This window comes from Hordeum vulgare, chromosome 7H (genome assembly GCF_904849725.1).
Source record: "Hordeum vulgare subsp. vulgare chromosome 7H, MorexV3_pseudomolecules_assembly, whole genome shotgun sequence".
NCBI classification, from domain to species: Eukaryota; Viridiplantae; Streptophyta; class Magnoliopsida; order Poales; family Poaceae; genus Hordeum; species Hordeum vulgare.
The window spans coordinates 602612428-602634321 of NC_058524.1; the positions used below are offsets into that span (position 1 = coordinate 602612428).

Genomic DNA, 21894 nt, shown 5'->3' on the forward strand with positions numbered 1-21894 from the left:
TTTGAACTCTCCCAACTACACTATATCGGAGAAGTTTGCTCTTATTAGGGATTACATAGATGGGTTGCCTTCTACTATTACACATGATGATTTTGATGAATATAATATGCATGTGCTTGCTGCTCCTACTTGCAATTATTATGAGATAGGAACTACGTACATCTCCACCTTTCTATGTTTCCAATACAATAAAATTGCAAGAAACTGCTTATGCTATGTATTGGCCTTTACTTGATGTGCTTGAATTGTTCTTTTATGACATGTCAATGCATAGGAAGAGAGTTAGACTTCGTCATTGCATGATATATGTTACCTTGTGATCACTACTAAATTACAAATCATTGTTAATTAAAATTGGCTTTGATATACCTTGGGATCCGTGTGGATCCATTACTTGAGCACTTTATGCCTAGCTTAATGGCTTTAAAGAAAGCGCTGCCTGGGAGACAACCCGGAAGTTTTAGAGAGTCATTTATTTCTGTTGAGTGCTTTTATACAGTTTAAAAATAAAAAAATATAGAGGGGAACTTAAAACTTTTTCAAAAAGAGAAGCGATTGAAAGGCGATGCATTGCGGAAGTGAGGGTCGACCTTGAACACTTGTGTTCATGCTCATGGAAACAATGTAGAACTTTTCATGGAAGTTTCTCGAAAAAATAATTATCCCCTTGTACAATTCCATTGTATTATAAAAATAATCTGCCAAGTAAAGCCTTTATGATTAGTTTGGGTGATAGTTGTTTGTTCATGCTGAAAAAGACAGAAACTTTGTGCTCACGAAATTATTTTTAATTCCTATCCAGAAAGAGATTTTGAGTTGATTATTTTTGCTGCTGATTGATACGCAAATTTCCCTAATTGTAATAATTTTTCAGAATTTTTGGACTATCAGAAGTACGGTATGTTTTCAGATTACTACAGACTGTTCTGTTTTTGACACATTCTGTTTTCTATGCATTGTTCTCTTATTTTGATGAATCTATGGATAGTATCGGGGGGTATGAACCATGGTGAAGTTGGATTACAGTAGATATAATGCTAATATGAATTTGGAATGAGTTCACAACAGTACTTAAAGTGGTGATTTACTTTATTATACTAATGGATCTCACGAATGTTTTGTTGAGTTTTGTTTTGTTGAAGTTTTCTAGTTTTGGGTGAGACCGCGATGGATGAAGGAATAAGGAGAGGCAAGAGCCTAAGCTTGGGGTTGACCGAGGCATCCCAAGGTAATATTCAAGGAAAACTCAAGCGTCTAAGCTTGGGGATGCCCCGAAAGGCATCCCCTCTTTCGTCTACAATCTATCGGTAATTCTACTCGGAGCTATATTTTTATTCGTCACATGATATGCGCAAATGCTTGGAGCGTATTTTGTGTTTATTTTTCCTTTTTCTTTTATGAACCATGCTGGTATGAGATAGTCCTTGGTTGATTTATAGAATGCTCTTTGCACTTCACTTATATCTTTTGAGTATGGCTTTATAGATTGCTTCATGTGCTTCACTTATATCATTTGAAGTTTGGATTGCCTGTTTTCCTACACACAGAAAACCGCCATTTGTAGAATGCTCTTTTGCTTAACTTATATTTGTTAGAGCGGGGCATATCTTTTCTAGAAATAATTAAACTCTCATGCTTCACTTATACCTATTTAGAGAGTTAACAGGAGTTGGTCATTCACATGGTTAGTCATAAAATCCTACATAAAACTTGTAGATCACTGAATATGATATGTTTGATTCCTTGCAATAGTTTTGCGACATGAAGATGTGATATTAGAGTCATGCTAGTAAGTAATTGTGTATTCGTAGAAATACTTGTGTTAAGGTTTGTGATTCCCGTAGCATGCACGTATGGTGAACCGTTATGTGACGAAGTCGGAGCATGATTTATTTATTGATCGTCTTCCTTTGTGTGGAGGTCGAGATCGCGCGATGCTTAACTCCTACCAACCCTTCCCCTAGGAGCATGCGTGTAGTACCTTGTTTCGATGACTAATAGACTTTTGCAATAAGTATGTGAGTTCTTTATGACTAATGTTGAGTCCATGGATTATACGCACTCTCACCCTTCCACCATTGCTAGACTCTCTAGTACCGCTCAACTTTCGCCGGTTCATTACAACCACCATATACCCTTCCTCAAAACAGCCACCATACCTACCTATTATGGCATTTCCATAGCCATTCCGAGATATATTTCCATGCAACTTCCATCGTTCCGTTTATTATGACACGCACCATCATTGTCATATTGCTTTGCATGATCGTAAGATAGCTAGCATGATGTTTTCATGGCTTGTCCGTTTTTTTATGTCATTGCTACGCTAGATCATTGCACATCCTGGTACACCGCCGGAGGCATTCATATAAAGTCATATTTTGTTCTAAATATCGAGTTGTAAGTAAATAAAAGTGTGATGATCATCATTATTAGAGCATTGTCCCATGTGAGGAAGTAATAAAAGAGGCCAATGAAGCCCAACTAAAAAAAAGAGGCCAAAGAAGCCCACCAAAAAAGGGATAAAATATATTAAAAAAATATAAAAAATGAGAGGAAAGAGAGAAGGGACAATGCTACTATCCTTTACCACACTTGTGCTTCAAAGTAGCACCATGATCTTCATGATAGAGACTCTCCTATGTTGTCACTTTCATATACTAGTGGGAAATTTTCATTATAGAACTTGGCTTGTATATTCCAATGATGGGCTTCCTCAAATTGCCCTAGGTCTTCGTGAGCAAGCGAGTTGGATGCACACCCACTAGTTTCTTTTTGAGCTTTCATACACTTATAGCTCTTATGCATCTGTTCCATGGCAATCCCTACTCACTCACATTGATATCTATTGATGGGCATCTCCATAGCCCGATGATACGCCTAGTTGATGTGAGACTATCTCCTCCTTTTTGTCTTCTCAACAACCACCATATTCTATTCCACCTATAGTGCTATGTCCATGGCTCACGCTCATGTATTGCGTGAAAGTTGAAAAAGTTTGAGAACACTAAAGTATGAAACAATTGCTTGGCTAAAACCGGGGTTGTGCATGATTTAAATATGTTGTGTGGGGAAGATGGAGCATAGCCGGACTATATAATTTTGTAGGGATAACTTTCTTTGGCCATGATATTTTGAGAAGACATGATTGCTTTGTTAGTATGTTTGAAATATTATTGTCTTTATGTCAAATGATAGACTATTGCTTCGAATCACTCGTGTTTTAGTATTCATGCCATGATTATATTATATGATCAAGATTATGCTAGGTAGCATTCCACATCAAAAATTATCTTCTTTATCATTTACCTACTCGAGGACGAGCAGGAATTAAGCTTGGGGATGCTGATACGTCTCCGTCATATCTATAATTTTTGATTGTTTCATGCCAATATTCTACAACTTTCATATACTTTTGGCAAATTTTTATACTATTTTTGGGACTAACATATTGATCCAGTGCCCAGTGCCAGTTCCTGTTTGTTGCATGTTTTTTGTTTCGCAGAATATCCATACCAAAAGAAGTCCAAACGCAATAAAAAAAACCTATGGGGATTTTTTTTTTGGAATATTTATGATTTTTGGGAAGAAGAATCAACGCGAAACGATGCCCGAGGGGGACAGAAGCCGAGGAGGTGCGACCCCCCTTAGGGCGCGGCTGGCAGGCTTGTGACCAATCCCTAAGGCGGTTAGGGCCCTTCTTTCGCCGCAAGAAATCTAATATCTGGAAGAAAATCGTGTTAGAATTTCAGCCCAATCGGAGTTACGGATCTCTGGGAATTTAAGAAACAGTGAAAGGCAGAATCTGGGAGCGCAGAAACAGTAGGACACACAGAGAGAGAGATTCAATCTCAGAGGGGCTCTCGCCTCTCCGCCGCCATGGATACCATGGACCAGAGGGGAAACCCTTCTCCCATCTAGGGAGGAGGTCAAGGAAGAAGAAGAAGAAGAAGAAGGGGGCTCTCTCCCCCTCTCTCCCGGTGGCGCCGGAACACCGTCCGAGCATCATCGTGTGACGGCGATCTACACCAACACCTCCGTCATCTTCACCAACACCTCTATCACCTTCCCCCATCTATATTCAGTGGTCCACTATCCCGCAACCCGCTGTACCCTCTACTTGAACATGGTGTTTTATGCTTCATATTATTATCCAATGATGTGTTGCCATCCTATGATGTGTGAGTATATTTTCGTTGTCCTATCGGTGATTGATGAATTGCTATGATTGGTTTAATTTGCTTGTGGTTATGTTGTTGTCCTTTGGTGCCCATCATATGAGCGCGCGCGTGGATCACACCATAGGGTTAGTAGTATGTTGATAGGACTATGTATTAGAGGGCAAGGGTGACAGAAGCTTCAGCCTAGCATAGAAATTGATGCATACGGGATTGAAGGGGACCAATATATCTTATTGATATGGTTGGGTTTTACCTTAATGAACGTTAGTAGTTGCGGATGCTTGCTAATAGTTCCAACCATAAGTGCATAGAATTCCAAGTAAGGGATGACATGCTAGCAGTGGCCTCTCCCACATAAAACTTGCTATCGGTCTAGTAACGTAGTCAATTGCTTAGGGACAATTCCGAACTCCTACCACCACTTTTCCACACTCGTCAAACTAACGTAATTGTTTCTTTATCTAACCAGCCCCTTGTTTTTATTTACACGTTCTTTCTTATCTTGCAAACATATCCTATCACTCCTACAAAGTACTTCTAGTTTCATACTTGTTCTAGATAAAGCGAACGTAAAGTGTGCGTAGAGTTGTATCGGTGGTCGATAGAACTTGTGGGAATATTTGTCCTACCTTTAGCTCCTCGTTGGGTTCGACACTCTTACTTATCGAGAAAGGCTACAATTGATCCCATATACTTGTGGGTTATGAGGATCCACGAGGGCGTCACAAGCCTACCATGCGCGGCTAGGGGGGCCCACGCCTCCTGGGCTTGTGGGCTCCTGGCTCCGTCCCTCCAGGTAATTCTTGCGCCAGTATTTTTTATATATTCCAGAAAAAATCCTCTTAAATATCCAGGTCATTTCCAGAACTTTTATTTCTGCGCAAAAACAACACCATGGCAATTCTGCTGAAAACAGCGTCAGTCCGGGTTAGTTCCATTCAAATCATGCAAATTAGAGTCCAAAACAAGGGCAAAAGAGTTTGGAAAAGTAGATACGATGAAGACGTACCACACTACCATGATGTTATCCTACCACCACATCCAAAAGAGGGTGTCGTCCAACCACCGCAAGTTCACCATCATCGTGAGTGGTTAGTATATACCACCTCACCAAAATATGCAGACCATCAAATAATTTTCCACCCCTAGCTTCACAAAACGTACGTCGTCATCGTCATCATCGTCGTCGTCGCCACCGCCATCGACATCGTCGTCGGGGATCATGCATGCTCACAGGTAGCACTACTCTAGTAGTAGTGCTTGTGCAGCCAGCTCCTGAGCCACAACATGTTGTGAGCGTCTGCCATGGTAACGAACCCAACACCCTGGGCCTTGTTGTCAAGTAGGTGGCTGAGAGCTGCCATGAGAGCCTCGTCGCTGAAGCCACCCTGGGTCATGACAGCGCCATACAAGTTAGGGGGACGTCAAGGGGCTTGCACTCCCTGATGGATGTTGCCACCTCCTTCACCACCTCAGTGAAGCTGCAAAAGACATTGATCTCCTCCTCCACCAGGCCTCCTCTCTTCCTCTTCCTATCATGGACGGGGTCAAAGGGCTTGTCGAAGGGCTCCTCGAAGTGCTTGTCAGGGCCATTAATGACCTCGACGTCCGGGGACGTAGGGAACTCTGGCATGGGAGAACCAAGAGGCTCCCCCGAGCCCATGGCATGCTTCCCAGTTGCCATCCCGAAGGAGAAGATATGCTGCATCTGGCTGTAGTTCTGTATGGGTATTCTGAGGAACTCAGTGTCCCTTGGGTGGTCCTAAGAATGAAACACAAGTCTTGTTAGTTGCTATTAGGAGTACGCAATGGTGGACAATATGAAAAGGAACAGGGCTATGAGCTAACCGTGACATGGCCGGCGTAGTGCCCCGCCTCCAGAACTATGGAGCAAGTGTTCTCATCCCATGAGGCGCCGCTAAGGTCTCTCAGCTTGGACACTTGGACCATCGACCTCTCCACTTCCTCGGGTGGTTGTACACCTGGGTGGCGGACACGTTGGTCCACAGAACTCGAACACCTGCTTCGCAACAGTGTTCAAGTGCACCTCCTTGAAGCCCTTGTCAGTCCTAACTCCACTAGAGATGATCTCACACATCTTGTTCAGCACGAACATGGACATGAACGGCTGCCACTTCATGTTGTTCGACTTACCATCCTTCTTTGCCTTTGATGTTGCAGCGACAGCAACATCAGCAGCAGGAGTTTGCTGAATAAGCACTACTGGCACATAGACAGAATCAAACACGAACACCTCTGAATCAGGTGCCATCTTGGACATAGGCTGCGAGTCCTGGACAAACGATGGAGGAAACTGGTTGTCCGGCAAAACAAGGGCCTGACTAAGATCTTGCGTCTGCGTGGTCATGTCCTACAATCATAGCACACATTGACATTAAGCATAGCACACAACATACCAGACAATCCATGAAAACAGGAGCATACATGTACGTGGTTCATCATTATCATACCAAGCACATGCTTCACCACTATCATACTAAACACATGGTTCATCGCTCTCGTACTAAGCATACTGCATAATCTATGTGCAGGAACATACATCTACAACAAACAACATGTTACAAATGAACCACCAATAGCTACAAACCACATATCTAAGCACGAATCAACACAAGCACAAGGTTCAACTTCAAACTCTACTACTAATCTAGCTTACCACATGGTTGAACATCTAACCCAACCATAAATTGCAACCGCGGCATAGCAATCAACGATATGAGCTCACAGATCAGGGCACTAATCAACCATTCATCTACATCAAACCCTAGCTCAGGGCACTACAACGTTTGGTTTCCTGCATTAGGCCAGTGTGAAAAGGCCTAATGCAGCTAGGGTTTGATGTAGATGAATGGTTGATTAGTGCCCTGATCAACTTACTGCCGATTTTGATCACTTCCTTTCCACACTGGCCTAATGCAGGAAACCAAACGCGTCCTACAAGTTTCGGTTGGTCGGTGCGTGGATGCATTGTTCCAACGCTAGCTGTGCGTATGCTCGGAACCTCGGCGCGAGCGCGGGCACGAGATATTTCCCGTTCCGGCGGCTGGTACTGCGCACGCTGTCACGCACCGCGCGCGCACTCGATCGAAGAAAGTTGCTGACAAAACATGCATGCATGCATGCCCCCACCTCCCAAAACCCACCCGGTGCGCCAAAGGAGATTTTACAAAGCACACACTCTCTCTCTCTGGCCACACGTCGTTCTCGGGAACACGCACGCAATGTACGTAGGGGGAGAAAGCCCGATCCATCCACCGGCCATGCATGAATGAAATCGACCGCGAATCTATCTAACAGCCGCGGCGGCCAAATCATCATAGATTAGCTTTGGGGGGGCGCGTGCTTGCCCCTTGCATGTGCGGGTATGTACGTGACAAGCCGCTGAAAGCGAGAGGGCCGCTTTTGCCGATCGAGCCTGCGACTGGTCGCTTCAATTTTTAAATTTTAACTAGTGATGACGCTTTCGTTAATCTTGTGTAGACGATCGAGAGATGCAGACAAGCCTTTCGTCATGGCTGGTTGATTGCCCTGCGTTGGGTATGAGTATGACGGAAGAAGCAGTGCGGCGGAGGTGCACATGCACATGCACATGCACCTTCGTACGTACGTCGACGCGACGGCCCGTCGATCCTTCTCGGATCGGAAAGCTGCCCATGTCCATGTGCTCGCACGCAACCACTGTCTCGATCGGGATAACACGGGACAGACATAGTGGTGCTGAATCAAGGTGATTCTATGATATAAGTATCTAAAGCATCTACTCCTTTCCTTTCGTTTCAAAATACTTCCTTCGTTCTTAAATATAAATTCTTTTACAGGTTCATTAAGGGACTACATACGAATATAAATATAGACATGTTTTTTTTTGTAAATGAATATATAGACATGTTTTAGAGTTTAGATTTGCTAGTAAAATATCTAAAATGACTTATATTTAAGAACGGAGAGAGTATGTATCAGTTTAGTTCAAATCTGCTTCAAGTAAAAACCCTCGGATAAATACTCTCATCAGTAGTAGACTAATAGTAAATCCCGCTCTGTTTCAAATCTATATTATGTATTAAAAGGACGATCCATGCAAGAAAAAACAAGTCCTGCTGTTCATGAAACGTACGGACAGAAGCTCTCAGCTTTCCAAGGAACATTGTACCAAGGGAGGACACCTCGCCAGCTGATCCGCACCGGAGGAGCAAGGACGGCCGGCCGGCCGGCAGTCATGAGTCTGCAAAGCTGAGCTCGCGCGGCGACAACCGAAAACGAAAGGGAAATAGCAGAGGTGTATCACTACGTACGCCAGTCTGAAATATCTAGCACTTCATCTAAGTTTTTTTTCCTAAAAAGTGTAACGTATCAATCTCAAGAAGAAGAAGATGAGTGTGAGATGTAGCTAAACATTTAGTTTACCATATTTCCTAGTAGTAAGTACATATTCTATACTTTGGATACGAGCTTTAAAACAGACTCTGAAATACCGTTTTGAACGTCCATTCCCTACTTTTGCTGTACACGAGCATGTGACAAGTGGCAGTATATTTACAGCCCGTAAAAGACAGCAGGGAGAAAAGAGAGGAGATGAAAGATTTGGCCTGCATTTCAGCTTTGTGAAAGGCTTCGTTTGGGTAAGAAGAGCTGCGCGGTGCAGTGTGTCTTGTGTCTGTATGCTGCTCCCACACCCAACCAAGGCAAGCAGGACAAAAGGCAGGGACTGGTAGATGCGGCCAGGTGAACCTTAGCGACGAAGGCTTCCTAATGAAAAGCTTCCACGATTAGCAGCTAGCTTAACTATCGAGATTCCTTTAATTAAGCCGAGACTGGCAATGATCGATGGCTGAATGGCTGATTAGCCGCCGCAATATGTTTGATCATTTCAAGAGACGGTGCTAAGTCAGAGGGTGTTTTCTTAAAAGAAAAACAGAGGATATATATGGCAGATCTAAACGGATGGACTTGTAGTGAATAGTGAAATTGTAAGAACGTCTTGCTAAGTTGCACATTTTCCCAAGACTGCAGATTTTAGCTCAGTAGTAACATACACTTCCGGCTGACAGAGAATTATTGAATCTTTTTTTTTGTGAAATAGAGAATAATTATGGAACCATCAATCAGGAAGACTATATACATGCCTGCATGTTAATTACTACACAAGTTTAGGATGATGACAATAACCCCAAATTAAAGATAGTCATGCATTGAAGCCATCTGCATGATCCCCGCTGAATTAACTCGTGCAGCCTAATGATGCCGAAGGCAGGTTGTAATGGGAGTATCATATACTAGTATCATGCATATGATACAATTCTATGATACCACATCCGTAATGCATAGTATCATATGATAGTTTATTTATTGCCATGCAAGACACATAGTAGCACAACATTTAATATGATACGGTATCATGATATGATACTCAATCCTCTCTTTCTTCATTTAATTCTATGACATCTCATCAAAATTGCCTAGTTGGCACGCATGATACTACCTATGATACTCCCATTACGTCAGCCTAAGATATATACACGTATCGGAATTCGGAACTATGTAGTACTCCTTATGTTACTGTATCAAACATGCTTGACAATTTATGTGAAACCAAGCAATGACATTTTGTCTGTAAAAAAAAAAAAATTGGGTGTGACATTTTAGGGTAACAATTGATGTTCAATTTTTTATTTTTTTTTGCACAGGTCAAAATGCTTTACCTTTCTGCCTAAAATATTTCAGGTAGCATTTGAATGTGACAAAGAACACATAATATTTTTATTGGTATTTCTTTGACATATCAAAATTCATTTTCCATGGGCAGGAGCACGTGTTCCCGAAAGCCGAATTGCATTTCCGGAAATGGTGCTCCATTTTACATCAACTGTTGGAGCAAACATGTGTGACGTGTGATGTATAACACGTTTTTTGATTATGTAAAACTGTTTTTTTTTTTTTGCCTAATAGTCAATATGCTTTACCTGTTAGAGAAAAATGGTGCCCCATTTCACATCATATGACGGGGCAAACATGTTTGAGGTGATGTATAATGCATTGTTTTTTTATGTAGAACTGATTTTTGTGTGCCCAACTTACACCACTTGTTAGAGATGCTATTAGGATGGCACAACGATAAGAATTAATTTTGTTATTCAGTCTTTGGATAGCAGAAAGGTATTAGGTGATCTCCACAATCAAAATGGAAGGGGGGCAACCTCTAATCTGGCACAATTGGCAAGTTGCAAATCACTAGTAGAAGACAGGGCTATCGTTCGGCCCTGGCCAGCCCATTAGTCCCGGTTCTACCAATGGGGGGTATTAGACCCGGTTCGTGAGCCCAGGGGGCCGGCCGGGGCCTCGTGGGCAGTGGTCCCGGTTCGTGTAGAACCATTTGTCCCGGTTCGAGCCACGAACCGGGACCAATGGTCCTCGCTGCTGGCCCACAACCATTGGTCCCGGTTCGTGACATGAACCGGGACAGATAAGTTGCCTATATATACCCATCGCCGCGGCAGAGCACTCTGTTTTTTTTTTGGCCGGCGAGGGGAGGGCATTTTGGTGCTCTAGCTCACCTCCTATGCACATGAGGTGTTCGATGAAATGCCCGAGCCACACTAGTTAAGCTTTCTCCTCCCGAAGCTCGACCTAGGAGCTTCATTTTTCCCGAGATTTGTCTAGATTTAGGGGTCCGTCACGCCCCGTCCCCGTTTTCACCGCCGTTGATCGCCCGCGCCGATCTCGTCGCCGGCACCACCGTGGTGAGCCTCTTGTTCTTATCTTCTTTATGATACTTGTCTGATTTTCTTACTTTAGATAGATATTTGTCTGATTTTCTTAATTTTGACACACATAATTATATGTAATGCATGCAGATGAACCGGCAATGGATGTATGGTGACAGACACACCTCCGAGTACATTAAGGGCGTGCATATTTTTCTCCAAGTGGCTGAAGCATGTACCTAGATCGTGGCTGGAAGCAGTTCGTCCGTGCCTACGACCTGGGGATCGGATAGTTCCTTGTCTTCAGGTACGACGGCAACGCCACGTTCGCCGTGAAGGTGTTCGACATGACTATGTGTCAGAGGCGCTACCAGGATGATGACGATGCCGGTACGCTCTGTCTCTTCTTCCTCTCCATTAGGCTATCTGTCACACCCATTTTAAAAAAAACTTTTTTGCATTTGGCAAGGCAATGGGAGCAGGAGCAGCGAGTACTGCGACAGGTGCTATGTCTACGGCAGCAGCGACTCTGGCAGCAAAAGTAGCAGCGGCTCTAGCGACAGCAAAAGTAGCAGCGACGATGGCCTCGCGATGGATGTCCCACAACTGGGCGGCAGGGCCATGCCAATTGTGGTAGAGGAGTACATCCCACAGCCTGGCCTGGGGCTTCGCCGCTCTAAGCGCATCAAGATGACGAAGGAGAAGGTGAAGAATCAGGAGTGAATATCTTAAGAACCTGATGGCTTTAATCTTTATAGTATAAACCTTTTAAGTACGATAGTGTTGAACTGCTACTGCACTTTTAAGTATGATGGTGGTGTGCCTGATGAAATTTTGTGCATGCTCATGGATGCTCCTTGTTATTATGATGTATGATGATGCATGATTAGTAGGACTTACTATTATATATGATGATGTATGATGCGAGCATGAAGAGTTATTATATATCAGCGGGTGAAATGAACATAGCAGTAGCGTTGGTAAACCAAGCACGAAGATAAGAGAGGACACTTCTCTCTATTAGCTAGCTAATAACAACCTAAATTAACCCCCAAAACCACTAAACCAGCCACTTTAAAAAAAACCTCAACTGCAGCCAGTTTCTGACGCGTGGATGTCTTTTGGTCCCGGTTTATATCACCAACCGGGACCAAAGGCCCCCCTACCTGGGCTACCCGCAGCGGTCACGTGGATGCCCAATCTGTCCCGGTTCGTGTAAGAACCGGGACTAAAGGGGGGAGGCATTAGTAACGACCTATTAGGCCCGGTTCAAGAACCGAGACTAATGACCTTTACGAACCGGGACAAATGCCATGTTTTCTACTAGTGAATCCAGAAGCAAATAATAGAGAGCATAGTCATGTTTTCTACTAGTGGATGTTTTGTTTTACCATAACATCAAAAGCAGCAAAACCAACTCTCTCATGGACTACAACTGTGGCGCATGAGCAAGATGTCTAGCTCGGAGACATGCAACCTACACTTGGGACCATGCATGACACCAAACATACATTGGTGTTTCTGTTGCTTTTCTTTGCCTGTGCATCATCTTTTTTTGCTGCTACTTTGGCTTTAATCAGCACCTGCCTTTTCATGTTACTGGTTACCTTTCCGCTGCCTGCCCGGCCCCACTCATTTCCTTATGTTTGTTCAGTGCTTGCGATAATTCCTACTCCTACTCCCTCATGCCATGCATGTGATGCTGATGAAGCTTCCCGGAAGAAGCCTTCAAGATAGATAGATAATATAAGTATAACCACCTTAGTTATATCTCATTAGCAGCTGAGCTCAGCTCACCATCCCTATATATACCCATGGAGCCCTAGGAACCAAACTCCATGCCGAAACACACAGCCCACACATATATCTACACCATTAGCAACAATCGCAAGCAACTCCATTACCTAGATTCATCTTGACCGATTGAGTTGCTGCGTCTGCCGTCATCCATTAATTTGGGGATCGGTCAAGATGAAGAAGGCGGCCAGGTTCTTGAAGCAGCTGTTCTCCGCCATCGTGGCGGCGGTGAGGGAGAGGTCCCCGGCGGCGCGCGCCAGGACGGGCGCCGCGCGGACGCGGCTCGTCTTCTTCGGCATTCTCCGCAACAAGAAGCTCCTGAGGGACGCCATCAACAGCAAGATCCACGCAATCGTGGGAGGCGGCAGCGGCAGTGGCCAGCAGCTTGTTGCGGCGAGCGGCGGCGGTAGCAGGACGGTGGCCGTGCTGGAGAAGCTGCCTAGCTTCGTCGCGGATCAGGGGAGGAGGGCCGCCGTGCTACTCAACAGCCTGCCGAGCTTCGCCATGGGCCGGGAGGGCGGCACCGGCTCGCCGCTGGTCGGCGGCGGTGAGGACGAGAAGGAGGAGGCCGACGAGGGCGTGACGAAGCAGCTGCAGCTGGCGAGCGTGCAGCCGGGGTCGGTGATCGAGCTGGCCCGTGGCGCGGCGGAGCGAGGCGGCGCGGAGTTCAGGCTGGAGGACGAGATAGACCACGTCGCCGACGTGTTCATCCGGAGGTTCCACGACCAGATGAAGCTGCAGAAGCTCGAGTCGTTCAAGAGGTTCTGCGAGATGCTCGAGAGAAACTAAGATTGACGCAAACAGCAGGCGGAATAATCGCCGCGACGTTGATCGCTTCAATGCATTAATCCACATGGTTGTGGTTGATCCAATTAATCCCTATGATTAATGCTGAGGTTTATCAATCAAGTAACCTCTGCAGTACTTGAAAAATAACTGGCGCCTACTGTGGCTTCCAAATCTGAACCCTTGATTGGCTATCTGACTTACCCAAGCTGGCCGTGAGCAACAGTCATAATAGCAAGAAATGATGCCGATATTCAACTTGGCTCTAGCGAGCATATGCTCCTGCGTGTTAAAAATGTATTTTACAAATGTTAAAAAATTAAAGAAAATAAATGTATTTTACAAATGTTAAAAAATTAAAGAAAATAAATGTATTCGTTGTCACACTCGAATGGCACATGCAAATTTACATGTCAAAAACTTAAATATTTTGACCTGTGTAAAATGAATGAGTGGAACGTCAAATGTTACCACCAAATGTTACACTTAATTTTGATATTTTTTACCAACGAAGCACCGCTATCTCATATGACATGAAAATTGGCAAGCACATTTGCCACATTAATATGAACATCTACAAAAAAATTCAGAGTTTTTAAAATTTACTTACTATTTATTTTAATTTTAGTGTTCATTAGGCAGCATATGCTGCCCACAGCCAAAAATCCACATCCGAAAAGATGACACTAATTACAGCCAGCATAGGATTGTCTGTGCCTGTGCTCTGCTCTACTATACTGCTGATGTTGCTGCACCGACCTACATTATCATCATCGTTTAAAACTCTGCCATTGAACACTGATCAGCAATCAAATTTATGGATTAGCTCTCAACCATGGTATATGTTCTACCATAAGATTAATAGTTTCATATTTTCGTACTTATTAAGGGCATGAACACTGGTGGCAACACCATACCGCTGCCACAACGCTTCATCGAGATAAAAAAAATTGAAGCCACCGTTTAATTCTACCTTCATCAACCGGAAGCAGTAGTATGCTTCTCAAGTTTAGCAGCATTTTTAGGTACGCTTGTCCAGTTAAAGGCAGTATGATGCTGTTCAATTCTTTTTTATTGGTTGCCTCCACACTTTTGTCAGGGAAGAACCGGCCTCTTCTGCAGGACCCCGTCTATCCCTGCAAGCTACACCTTTTGCCATGCTAAACGATTCAAACCTATGTGGCATGCTGGGGCATCTGTCCAACCTGGAGCATTGATCATGCCCTAACTAATATGACTTTATTTTTTAGAAAAGGAGGCTCGCCTCCGGTCTCTGCATCGGATTAATGCATGCGGTTACTTTATTAAAACATCATTAAAAAGTTCGCAATCCAGTACAAGCTTACGAAGAAGCTTCAAAAATAACAAAAGAAACTACAACCGGCGTAAAATAGGACCAGAAGCTATCCACCTATTCTATTATTAGACCGTCATCCAAACGGATTGTAGATATCTCAAGTTATCATCTTCCATCTAATAGATCCAATAGCCAAAAGCTCTCTATTCTCCACAAACAGGAGGCGGAATAATCGCGGTGACATTGATGGTGAATGACATTGATGCTGAACCTGATTATATAACATGGTGAATCAAGCAAAAACAGACTAATTCTTCTTCCTTCCTTCCTTCGTCCATCCACGCCCAAGGTAGCCAGCCATGAGGAAGGCACTAGCAGCAGCCACCGCCAAGCCCAAGCCCAAGCCTAGGGCCAGGGGTAAGGCGAAGGCCAGCAACCCTGACTCCATCTCCGGCGCCTCCTCGGCGTCCAGCGCCAGCAACGGGTTTCCTCTCCCGTCGCACGCGGACGCGGCCTTCTCTCGGCCTCCAAGCCCAAGCCCAGGGACAGGGCGAAGGCCAAGCCCAGGGACAGGGCGAAGGCCAAGACCAAGGGAAAGGCGAAGGCCAGCCCCGACTCCCTCTCCGGCGCCACGTTGACGTCCGCCAGCGCCGGGTCTCCTTCTCCCTCTCCCTTTGCAGTCGGTCGAGGCGGCTTCCTCTCGCCCTCCTCGCTGGTGACGCGAAGACCATATCCACCCTCACCGCGGGGGGCATGTCCACGCCGGCCTCCATTTCCACCGTCGGCGACCTCAGGGGCCTCGCCACCTTGAGCCTGACTCGCTCAGGAGCCGCCTTGAGCCTGACCCGCTCAGGAGCCGCCTCGACATGCTCCAAGCCTATAACGCCCGTGAACTCGAGGCCTCCCTCTTCCGGATCTCCAAGCGCATCAAGGTGACCGACTCACCCCTCTCATCCCCTTTTCCCATCCGTCCTGAGATGTGATGTGCCGTGACGTGATGGATTCCCTTCCATGTTCAGATGCAGTCGCAGAGCTGCCTGCAGATGGTGGACAACGGAGAAGGAGCATAAAAATATGGTCGACAAGGTCTCCCGGTAAGACGAGGACATAAAGGTAACACTTCTCCTTCTGGTTCGATACCATCCATGTTTGATCGAGCGTATCTGAATTTTGTGTGGATTTGGACCATGAAATTGTGATCCTACTGTCGTTATGGATTCCATTGCAAGGCATCGTACAAGAAATTGGTGACATAGGTGCAGTCGTCTTTGTCTCGTGGTATTGCAGTGATCGAACACAGACATCTATATTCTGAATTTTACCTCACTTTAGTCTTCAGTTCAAGCCACTATGGCAGTAGTGTATCTTTTAATACTGATTTGGTTCACAATGGTCAGTGTGCAAGGTGACCTTACCTGAGATGGCAAAGTCCATGGCCAGAGCTATCGATGGTCTGCGCAGTTGCTACAACATCCTAGCTAGAACAGCTTAGCATACAGTTTCTACTACGTCTATGAATTGGTAATCACTTCTCCTGTTTTGAAGTTGACATATGTGTTTGGTCATGTTCAGTAAATTTGCATGAACATATGAGTGCCTGTTCATGAAATTGAATTGGCAGATGTAGTATCTACCAGGGACAATAATTGTTGGTTACATGTTACCAAAGTGTTGTGGTAACCTCACCGTCAATCCCTACCTCACCTCTTCCTGCCCTCCCTGCCTCGCTGTGGATCTTCCGTATCTCCTGCTGTCGACGCACCCTATCTTTTCTCCGCCCGATAGGTACTGGAATAGTGGAGTTGTACCACTTGCAAGGTAGTTCTGGATAGAGTTTATCCATGGGAAACGCTTCCCAACAGACGTCTGATACGAAACATTCTTTAGACTAGCTGGACGCCGTTGATTTCCTGTTTTGGTCCTAGGGCTGAGAGCCTCAAGTCATGTGCGAGAAGCCCACTAATAACCATGGGTCCACCCTTGTAATCAATCTCTCACCTAATTAATCATCCCGAATCAGCTCTTCCCATCTCCTGTGCCCGTTCGTGCTAAGGACCAAGGTCGTCATGCCTGTCGTCGCCCCTGCTCTCTTCCACAGCACATGTCCCTGACCTGCCCATCTTCTGCATCCCAGCCGGCGGCCGTCCAGGGAGGCAAGGACTGGCAGGTACTTCTTTTTTTACCTGCGAGGATGCAACGTCTCTCACAGTCGTGCTTAACTCCATCAGGATCGTCCTTTGTCCACCTGCGTATTTGGCCTCTGGTCTACGTCGCCAAAGCGCCTTGGTAGGAGGCCGGCACAAGTGGAGTACCACGGGATTCCTCACCCCATCCTCATCTGATCTAGGGTTTGGATCATCCCCTTTTGACGATTTTAATTCTTGCATTGCTACTTGATTCCTAATGTAACTTTTTCTAAGATTTGTGTTATATCTCCTCTCCATTAATATAAATATTTTTGCTTCTTTTGAGATAGAAGATTGCTTCCACTGGGAAACACAAAATTGGTTAAAGTTGTATGTGTTGAGGAACGTTGCATGGGAAATAAAATTTTCCTACGCACACGAAGTCCTATCATGGTGATGTTCATCTACGAGAGGGAGATCGGATCCACATACCCTTGTAGATCGCTAAGCGGGAAGCGTTAAGAAACACGGCTGATGTAGTGGAACAGCTTCGTGATTCAAATCACCGTCGTTCCATGATCCGTTCCGATCTAGCGCCGAACGGACGGCACCTCCGGCGGGTTCATCACACGTACAACTCGATGACGATCTCCGCCTTCTAGATCCAGCAAAAGAGACTAGAAAGTAGATGAGTTCTCCGACAGCGTGACGACGCGCCGGTGATGGTGATGATCTATTCCTGCAGGGCTTCGCCCGAGCTCCGCAGAAAACCGATCTAGAGGAAGAACTACGAAGTAGAGGTTTAGGGTTGCGCGTGGCCAAGTTGTGTCTCAAAAAGCCCTAAACCTCAAGTATACTCCCTCCGTTCCTAAATATAAGTCTTTAAAGAGGTTTCATTAGTGGACTACATACGGATGTATATAGATATACTTTAGAGTGTAGATTCACTCATTTTACTTCGTATGTAGACTCCTAATGAAATATCTTAAAAGACTTATATTTAGGAACGGAGGGAGTATATAGGAGCAGCCAAAGGGTGGGGCTTTCCCTTGGGGCGCCGGCCAAAGGGAGGAGGGATCCTCCTCCAAGTCGGTTTGGAGGGAGGAGTCCCTTCCTTCCTTCCCACCTCCTTTTTTTCCTTTTTTTTCTTTCTCCTTGATTTTTTCCTCTTGGTCGAAATAGCCCACTTGGGCTGGCCTCACTAGCCCACTAAGGGCTGGTGCGCCACCCTTGGGCTATTAGGTTCACTTCCGGGTGGCTGGGCCCCTCCCGGTAAAAACCCAGAACTTATTCGTCACTCCTGGTATACTGTCGGTAATGCCCGAAATCTTTCCGGAGGCCAAATGAAACAATCCTATATATCAATCTTCTTTTTCGGACCATCACGGAAACCTCGTGACGTCCGTGATCTCATCCGGGACTCCGAACAAACCTTCGGTCACCAACACCTATAACTCAACTGTACCGAAATGTCAGCGAACCTTAAGTGTGCAGACCCTGCGGGTTCGAGAACTATGCAGACATGACCTGAGACACTCCCCGGTCAATATCCAATAGCGGGACCTGGATGTCCATATTGGATCCTACATATTCTACGAAGATCTTATCGGTTGAACCTCTCTGCCAAGGATTCATATAATCTCGTATACCATTCCCTTTGTCCTTCGGTATGTTACTTGCTCGAGATTTGATCGTCAGTATCCATATACCTATTTCAATCTCGTTACCGGCAAGTCTCTTTACCCGTTCCGTAATAGAAGATCCCGTGACTAACACATTAGCCACATTGCTTGCAAGGCTTATATGTGATGTTATATTACCGAGTGGGCCCCGAGATACCTCTCCGTCACACGGAGTGACAAATCCCACTCTTGATATATACTAACTCAACGGACACCTTCGGAAATACTTGTAGAGCACCTTTATAGTCACCCAGTAACGTTGTGACGTTTGATACACACAAGGTATTCCTCTGATGTCAGTGAGTTACATGATCTCAAGGTCACAGAAATGAATACTTGTCACGCAGAAAACAATAGCAACAAAATGACACAATCACATGCTATGTTTATAGTTTGGGTCTTGTCCATCACATCATACTCCCAATGATGTGATCTACTCATCAAGTGACAACACTTGCATATGGTCAGAAAACCTTAACCATCCTTGATCAACTGGCTAGTCAACTAGAGGCTTACTAGGGACATTGTTTTATCTATATATCCACACATGCATTTATGTTTTCATTCAATACAATTATAGCATGGATAATAAAAGATTATCTTAAAACAGGAAATATAATAATAACTATTTTATCATTGCCTCTAGGGCATATTTCCAACAGTCTCCCACTTGCACTAGAGTCACTAATCTAGTCTCACATCGCTATGCGATTTACATTGGAATGAATCTAACACACATACAGTTCTGGTGTTGATCATGCTTCGCTCGTGGAAGAGGTTTAGTCAGAGGATTTGCAACATTCAGATCCGTGTGCACTTTGCAAATATTTACGTCCTTTCCTTCAACATAGTCGTGGATGAGGTTGAAGCGTCGTTTGATGTGTCTGGTCTTCTTGTGAAACCTTGGTTCCTTTGCTAGAGCAATGGCACCAGTGTTGTCACAGAACAAGGTTATTGGATTTAGTGCGCTCGGCACAACTCCAAGATCTGTCATGAACTACTTCACCCAGACACCCTCCTTAGCCGCCTCCGAGGCAGCCATGTACTTCACTTCACATGTAGAATATGCTACGACGCTTTGCTTGGAACTGCACCTGCTTACCGCACCCCCATTAAGAATAAATACGTATCCGGTTTGAGACTTAGAGTCATCCGGATCAGTGTCAAAGCTTGCATCGACGTAACCTTTACGATGAGCTCTTCGTCACCTTCATAAACGAGAAACATTTCCTTAGTCTTTTTCAGGTACTTCAGAATATTCTTTACCGCCGCCCAGTGTTCCACTCCTGGATCACTTTGAAACCTGCCTGCATACATCTGGTCAAGCTGACGTCCGGTCTTGTGCATATCATTGCATACATGATAGACCCTATGGCTGAAGCATAGGGGACGGTACTCATCTTTTCTCTATCTTCTGAAGTTACTGGACACTGAGTCTTACTCAACTTTATACCTTGTAACACTGGCAAGAACCCCTTCTTGAATTGCTCCATTTTTAACTTCTTCAAAACTTTATCAAGGTATGTGCTTTGTGAAAGTCCTATTAGGCTCCTGGATCTATCTCTATAGATCTTAATGCCTAATATGTAAGCATCTTCTCCTAGGTCTTTCATTGAAAAACATTTGTTCAAGTAATCCTTTACTCTCTCTAAAAACTCCACATTGTTTCCAATTAGCAATATGTCATTCACATATAATATTAGAAACGCTACAGAGCTCCCACTCACTTTCTTGTTAATACAAGATTCTCCAACAACATGTAGAAACCCAAATGCCTTGATCACCTCATCAAAGCGCTTATTCAACTCCGAGATGCTTGCACGAGTCCATAAATGGATTGTTGAAGCTTACATACTTTGTTAGCATTCTTTGGATCGACAAAACCTTCGGGTTGCATCATATACAACTCTTCCTTAGGAAAACCATTAAGGAACGTCGTTTTGACATCCATCTGCGAGATTTCATAATCGAAAAATGCAGCTATTGCTTACATGATTCGAACGGACTTAAGCATCGCTACTGGTGAGAATGTCTCATCGTAGTCAACTCCTTGAACTTGTGAAAAACCCTTTACCACAAGTCGAGATTTATAAATGGTCACATTACCGTCCGCGTCCGTGTTCTTCTTAGAGATCCATTTGTTCTAAATAGCCTTGCGACCTTCAGGTAATACTTCCAAAGTCCACACTTTGTTTTCATACATAGATCCTATCTCAGACTTCATGGCCTCTAACCATCTGTTGGAATCCGGGCCCACCATTGCTTCTTCATAATTCGCAGGCTCATTGTTGTCTAACAACATGATAGATAAGACATGATTCCCGTACCACTCGGGAGCAGTACGTGATCTTGTCGACCTGCAAGGTCCGATAGTAACCTGATCCAAAGCTTCATGATCATCATCATTAGCTTCCTCCTCAACCGGTGTTGCCTCGACAGAGATTTCCCTCTGCACTGCGCCACCATTTAGAGGGATCAGAGGTTCCACAATCTCATCAAGTTCTATCTTCCTCCCACTCAATTCTTTCGAGAGAAACTCCTTTCCAAGAAAAGCTCTCTTCTTAGCAACAAACACTTTGCCCTTGGATCCGAGATAGAAGGCGTACCCAATTGTCTCTTTTGGGTAACCTATGAAGACACACTTTTCCGCTTTGGGTTCCAGCTTTTCAGGCTGAAGCTTTTTGACATAAGCATCGCATCCTCAAACTTTAAGAAATGACAACTTTGGCCTCTTGCCATGCCATAGCTCATATGGTGTCGTCTCAATGGATTTTGATGGTGCCCTATTTAAAGTGAATGCAGTTGTCTCTAATGCATAACCCCTAAACGATAATGGAAAATCGATAAGAGAAATCATAGATCGCACCATATCTAACAAAGTATGACTACGACGTTCGGACACACATTTAAGCTGTGGTGTTCCAGGCGGTGTCAACTGTGAAACAATACCACATTGTCTTAAGTGAGCACCAAACTCGAAACTTAGATATTCGCCCCCTCGATCAGATGTAGGAACTTGATCTTCTTGTTACGATGATTTTCAACTTCACTCTGAAATTTCTTGAACTTTTCAAACGTTTCAGACTTGTGCTTCATCAAGTAGATATATCCATACCTACTCAAATCATCAATGAAGGTGAGAAAATAATGATATCCGCCGCGCGCCTTCATGATACGTCCATTTTGCATCATACTTTCATGTTGATATTTATTGCTTTTTGGGCTGTTATATTACTTGTGGTACCATATTTATTCCTTTTCTCTCTTATTTTGCAAGGATTATTTGAAGAGGGAGAATTCAGG

General features: G+C 44.5%; 1 protein-coding gene, 1 long non-coding RNA gene and 1 pseudogene across 2 annotated transcripts; 2 read left to right on the plus strand and 1 right to left on the minus strand.

Moving 5' to 3' along the window:
* Positions 1-5428: 5428 nt before the first annotated feature.
* LOC123409462 lies at positions 5429-6628 on the minus strand (annotated as a pseudogene).
* A 6049-nt stretch (positions 6629-12677) lies between these two features.
* On the plus strand, positions 12678-13662 carry LOC123411385. The gene has a single exon (XM_045104321.1). It carries the CDS (start codon positions 12875-12877, stop codon positions 13487-13489), a length of 615 nt encoding a protein of 204 aa, XP_044960256.1. The 5' UTR covers positions 12678-12874; the 3' UTR covers positions 13490-13662.
* Positions 13663-14771: 1109 nt separating this feature from the next.
* On the plus strand, positions 14772-16953 carry LOC123410221. Its single transcript, XR_006613009.1, has 2 exons — positions 14772-15715; positions 15803-16953. It is a non-coding gene; the product is annotated as an uncharacterized LOC123410221 (long non-coding RNA).
* Positions 16954-21894: the final 4941 nt, after the last annotated feature.